Source organism: Asterias rubens, chromosome 1, assembly GCF_902459465.1.
Source record: "Asterias rubens chromosome 1, eAstRub1.3, whole genome shotgun sequence".
NCBI lineage: Eukaryota > Metazoa > Echinodermata > Asteroidea > Forcipulatida > Asteriidae > Asterias > Asterias rubens.
Window position 1 is genome coordinate 29,074,681 of NC_047062.1, and position 6,000 is coordinate 29,080,680.

At 37.9% G+C, this 6,000-nt stretch overlaps 1 protein-coding gene across 1 annotated transcript in view; it reads left to right on the plus strand.

Annotated features, from left to right (window-relative positions):
- LOC117306956 (microtubule-associated protein futsch-like) overlaps positions 1–6,000 on the plus strand; it is an 80,476-nt gene extending 74,476 nt beyond the window's left edge. Inside the window, exons 27-34 of the mRNA XM_033791559.1 lie at positions 151–212; positions 1,864–1,928; positions 2,160–2,225; positions 2,582–2,678; positions 3,394–3,516; positions 4,624–4,701; positions 5,123–5,200; positions 5,672–6,000. Coding sequence (XP_033647450.1) covers positions 151–212; positions 1,864–1,928; positions 2,160–2,225; positions 2,582–2,678; positions 3,394–3,516; positions 4,624–4,701; positions 5,123–5,200; positions 5,672–5,779 — 677 coding nt within the window. The 3' untranslated portion in view covers positions 5,780–6,000. The remainder of the gene's footprint in view (positions 1–150; positions 213–1,863; positions 1,929–2,159; positions 2,226–2,581; positions 2,679–3,393; positions 3,517–4,623; positions 4,702–5,122; positions 5,201–5,671) is intronic.

Here is a 6,000-nt window from a genome sequence, read left to right on the forward strand (position 1 = left end):
GGCACTTTTCTCTTTTACAAATTATGTTTGCATAGTTTAAATGAACAATGTAACGAAATGGAAGCTGACTCCCAAACTGGCTAGTTTACTATTTTAGTCACTTTTGTTGATATACTTTGTTCTCGCCGTCTTGTCCCCCCATGGATACAGTCACATTGGACACTCTGTATCACCTAGTGGCTGATCAGGCCATGGAGTTTGTGATCCGAGAGGTAACTACCACCACTCCATTTATGACTGCCAGGAATCCAATCCATGCCTGACTAATCTTAAAACTGAAACCCTTGTTAGTGGTGAAGCATGTTGCTTGGTTATTACTCCCTCCCCTCCCCCCAAATAAATAAGGGAGAATGTTACTTCCTTACTCCCGTCGTTGTTTTACCCCCTCCCTCCAGTCCTTCCCATCCTCTTTTCGGTTGTAATAATAACAATAATATAATAATAACTAGTTAATGTACAGCGCTTTATCTACTGCCGTCTTAAATCTCTTATCATTATACCGCCAACATACAATGTAATGTAAGACTCAGTTGGTAGAGTGCCGGCACGTTAATCCGGATGTCATTTGTTTCGAGTCCCACTCTAATAAATTTTCCTTGTTCATCAGCCCCAAATCATTATTTATTTCCAGACACCTTGTAAGGGTTTACAGGGAACTGTGACCGTTACTCAGCAGCCACTGCATGCAAGAAACACCAGGCAAACCCGTTCTGGTTATACTGGGTTTCTTTATGTGCATTACACGTACCATTCCTAATAAGACACTGACATAATGCATCTTCAAATGTAATATGGATTGTGATGTGTAACAAAATGAATAAATGTAGTTCTGGTGATGGAAAATCTTAGAGCAAGTACACATTGTTTTCATTATCTGTGGCTTTTCTTCTGGTATGACTTTTGTAAACTGCCACATCCTTATAATCCTTAAAACATTAATTTACATGACTTTTTTGAAGACATAAAAGGATTCTGAAGGAAGCAATTTTTTTCTTCAGGTAACAACTACAAATGTCCATTTAGTCGGAAAAAATGCCCACCCCATTCTCTCTACGAATAGTACAACATATGTTTAATGGGTAAAATCTGCGACGATTTGTAATTAATGTTTTGGAGTGAGTATAATTTGGTTTCTCAGTTGTTTGACAGTGTTTATTATGGTATGATGCATGATGAAGTTTAAAGAGTTGAAGTCATTGCCGGCATCGCTGATGTCAAACAATGGAATATTGCATTGGCGCACATGTGCAACGCTTTGACTCTCATCCTTTAACCTCGGTGAGGGCACTGTTTGAGCCTGCCATGCTACATGCAAGGGATCAATCCATTGAACATACCAGCAGCCTCTATACCTTATCCCTAGTCTTGGTGCCTCTCCACCTCATGGCATGTGTTGTTTCCCCTCTGCATGATAGGTACATTCTACATGTATGTTGAAGCTGATGGAGTTGCTTGCATATGTTCATACAAAACCGTTGAATCTCATCAGGGCCCGACACCATGTGCTAAGCAATTTTTTTGTGCTGAACAGGTTTATGATATTAGGCCCCATCAGGCCCAATCAGGGCCCAATTTCATAATGTTGTAATTTCTTTGCTAAGCAAGATAACCTATTTCTGCTGAGCAAGATTTTTCTGTGCTTAATGTCAATATCAAACTGGGCCCGGATCAGGATTCTCTGCTTTAGAGTTACCCATCCACTTAGTGACTGATATCTTTGCTAGCTGTGCGTGAAGAAACAAACTGCAAGTGAGTGCATGCCACAATTCCCTCACTAGACAGCATCATGCTTTTCCAAATCAATCCAAATCTAAATTGGACAGATTTACTAATTGTAGGAAATTGTTTCTTTCAATTTTTCAGATGACTTTGACTGGTAGAATAAATCTTAACAAAAGCAAGCAGCCTAACGACTTTAATGGCTGGAGGTAAGTTTTTCAAAGTACAGTTCTGTGAGTAACATGCAATAAAGAACATGCGTTGAACATTTCAGAAAGAGAATTTAAAGATTCTTGTTGGCATTGGATTACTGGTTTATTTCAAATAGAGTGAACTTGAGAAACAACCAGTAACTTTGATGCCTTTTACTTGTGATAGATATGGAAACAAAATGGAAGTTCATTCTGATTTTTACTGTTTTACTTCTTCATCATTTTCAGGTATCAAGGGAAAGAGAACAACATTCTTTTATGGCAAAAAAACAATAGATGTTGCCCATATAACAGGTAAGATCTGCATTTCATCAGGATGACTATGGAAATTACGTCTCGGGCCATGCCACGCGCGACACTTTACAGGCAACCATTTTGGGGGAATCATGTGGGAAGTCGCTGATGCTCCGAGAGATTTCAAGGTGGGAATTTTCTTGCCAGTCAATGTAGACATAAAAACAATATTTTGATGACAACAATTTGGTTTGACCCTACACTGTATAAAGTGATGTCCAGAGGCATTCTACTCGGTTGGGATTCAAACCCATGACCCCTATATCTTAACCATTACACCACTAAGCCAGTCTGTTGACGAAAGGCCAGTTTGATTAAACCTTAACTAGTTGCTTTAAATCTTCTCTTGATTGCAGTTTTTTAGGTCTTAGTCTAATTAAAGCACCTGCTAGTTCCGTCTTCAATCTTCTCTCAACTACGTCTGATTACAGCTGTCTACATAAAGCTATCAAAGTAAGTTCACCTTTCTGGTTTCCTATAGAGAATGAAACCCAGGGAGTGGCTAGTACTTCATTTGCCTGGTTTTACCTTGTGGTGGAGTTTTCTTTTTAAGAACACAAACTTTACTTTGAAGTTGTTGCTTCTATGGAACTTGTGTTTTAAGAAACAGAGAGTATTCTGTACAGTGTACCTGTCAGACATGCCCTGCCCCTCCATTGTGGTTTCCAACCTCCGTGGCCCTTTTGGAAAACGTATGCTTTCCTTATGGGGATCAACCAGGTGGACAGAGCCCAAGCTAAGGCTTGGAGCCCAAACTAATACTATGTGTCTATTGTGGTGTAATAAAATAAAATAATTGTTGGTTTATAACTTGATTATATGTTTAGAACTTGATTAGATTGTATAAGCACTATTTTCAGTGTATTTTACTTGGAGTTTTTATAGTTAATGATATTAGTTTCCTTTTAGTTGGTAATATTTGTTGCTGTTTTTCTTCCTGGTTTTTATTGCTACAATTTTGTTTATGCTCTGCTGCTACAGGTTTGTTGTTTAATTTAAATTGTACCTTTTGTTTTGTGCTTTTCACATAAGGCACTCTATAAACTGCCCTTTTATTGTTCTTATCAATTTACCATCTGCCGTATCTTGATCCTGTTAGAACAACTGTCAATGCCTGACTATTAACGATTGAAAATCTTTTGTAATATTGGTTTTCCTTCATTTCTAGAATGTCAAGTTACTACACAGGATTAACAGCACACTGAAGGTTGTACACATTACATGTGATATGGATCATTGTTCGCTGCATAAACAGAGAGACTTCTGCTGCGTCATCAAACACACCCAACAGGTAAACTTGCTTAAAGATCAGCTTAGCATACTAATCAACCTTAGAAACTTGTTCTCACTGGCTTTCATCTCAATGGACCCAGTTCGAATCCCTCTTGGGAACGGATCTTGCATGTGGACTGGGTTTTCAGTCTTAACATTATTATGAGGATTTTCCTCAGTTTAAGGCAGTGGACACTATTGGTAATTACTAAAAATAATTGTTAGCATAAAACCTTTCTTGGTAACAAGTAATGGGGAGAGGTTGATAGTATAAAACATTGTGAGAAACGGCTCCCTCTGAAGTAATGTAGTTTTCGAGAAAGAAGCAGTTTTCCACAAATTTGATTTCGAGACCTCAGATTTAGAATTTGAAGTCTCAAAATCAAGCATCTGAAAGCACACAACTTCATGTTACAAGGGCAGTTTTTTCTTTCATTTTTATCTCGCAACTTCGATGACCGATTGAGCTCAAATTTTCACAGGTTTGTTATTTTATGCATATGTTGAGATACACCAACTGTGAAGACAATAGTCTTTGACAATTACCAATAGTGTCCAGTGTCTTTAATGTTTTCCTCCCACATCCAAAACAGAGATTTCTTCATCATCTTCTCTTCACAGGTATCTTCAGTCCTACGGGTCACAGTGCAAGATTCTTGTTAGGGTTCCTTGGTTTCATGACCAGGAAGATATAATATAACAGACCTTTAGCAGGCTGCGACCATGTTCCCTGTATCCAGTAACAGTATAATGGATGCTAATATTTATTATACAAAAAGGAACCAGACTATGACTATTTCTGCTTCCAGCCTCGGTTTAATTGAAATTTAGTTGAATGGGAGAAAATCAAAATGGTCGCACTATGATAAAGGTCTCTAATAAAGTTTGGAGTTGTTATAACCATGTCTTGTGGTACTGCAAAGCAGATTTTATTTGTATTCCTTCATACAAAATATAAAATCCTATCACTCATGTTCTGTATACACCCTACAAACGTGATACTATAAACAAGTTTGTACCATATTTTGTGGACTGCTGTTTGTATGTTAGTTTGACCAGTTTCTAGGTCATCTATTTGCAAAGTTGTATAATGACATTGATCATCTTTGTGTTCTTGTTTCTTCAGCATGGTAAATGGTTCATCGTGGTTTCATCAGTACAGCATCCTATGTGTCCTTCAGGTCAATCTGCAGTTAGAGGACAGGTACGTATCAACCATTGTCGGTGTAGTTCATTTACAGGTTGCACATGGGTAAACGTTTTCCATTGTCTTTATGTTCTTAGTTGTATAGAGGAAGCATTTGATGCTGGATATGAGGCGTGGTGAAACCCCCTCTTATTGTGTATTCATTGTATTTATGAAATCTCAGTAATTTTTGTTGCCTTTTTAGGGGGTTACGTCTGTACAAGAGGAAAAGGATGTGATGAAGTGAGGGAACCTTTATTTTATTTATTTTTTTTTTTGGGGGGGGGGACACTCTCTGCCACATGTTTTTTTTTAAGGTAGATTTTCAGGGTATCTTCTATGTATCTATTATGTTTCTTTAAGAAGATAAATGGTTGATTTTTTAGTTGATGTAATGTATTGTTGAGCAGATCTAATGTCTGTATTTTCTTCTATGTAGATATTGTGTTGTGGTATTTCCATGGAGCCAGTATCTACTGCTGATGGAGAACATTGCAGGGTATCCTATTTATCACAGGTAGGTCAGGAAAGACACATTATTAGAAGCAAAGTCCTTTGTTTGATCACTTCATTTGTTTTATGATTTTTTTTCTTCAATTATTTGTTTAACTGCTGTAATAGTTGCATCAAATTATAGAAATGGTAACTGAAGTTCTTTCAATTAAGAACTCACTCCTCGGTAGTGATGTTAAAAACAAGAATCTCCTTAATCAACCAAGCTGAAGGAGTAGTCCCAGCCGATTTTCTACCTTCCGTCCAGGTAGTAGTTAATAAGCAGGACATTTCTTTAGTCTTCCGAGTTCCGGAAAAAATCCACTCAGTGGCAGCTGAATACATGTATATAACAAGACAAGTTTAACATAATCTACCCAGCAAGTACATTGTAGATACACACATGGTGTTACCGCAAACTAAATATACATTGATACCTCACCATGCAATGCCTCAAGTCCCACATATGAAATTCTTTGTTTTTGTGTTTGTTTAGATTGACCTGAAGGGTGACCTGAAGCCAACCTTAGTCAACCATCTGACCAGCAGACTTCCACTGTGTATTGCTCATCTTAGGGACTGCATTGAAATCGGCCATCTGTGATAACAGAGACAACTTGAACTAGTCTCCTTGGCCTCATTTCACCAAGAGTTAGGACTAGTCCTAACTTAGGACTAGTCCTAACTTAGGACTAGTCCTAACTTAGGACTAGTCCTAACTTAGGACTAGTTCTAGGAGATATTAAAAATGTAAGGCTAGTCCAAAGTAAGGACGAGTGAACTCATCCTAACACTTTGTGAAATTCCACCAAGGGCCAAGTTTCA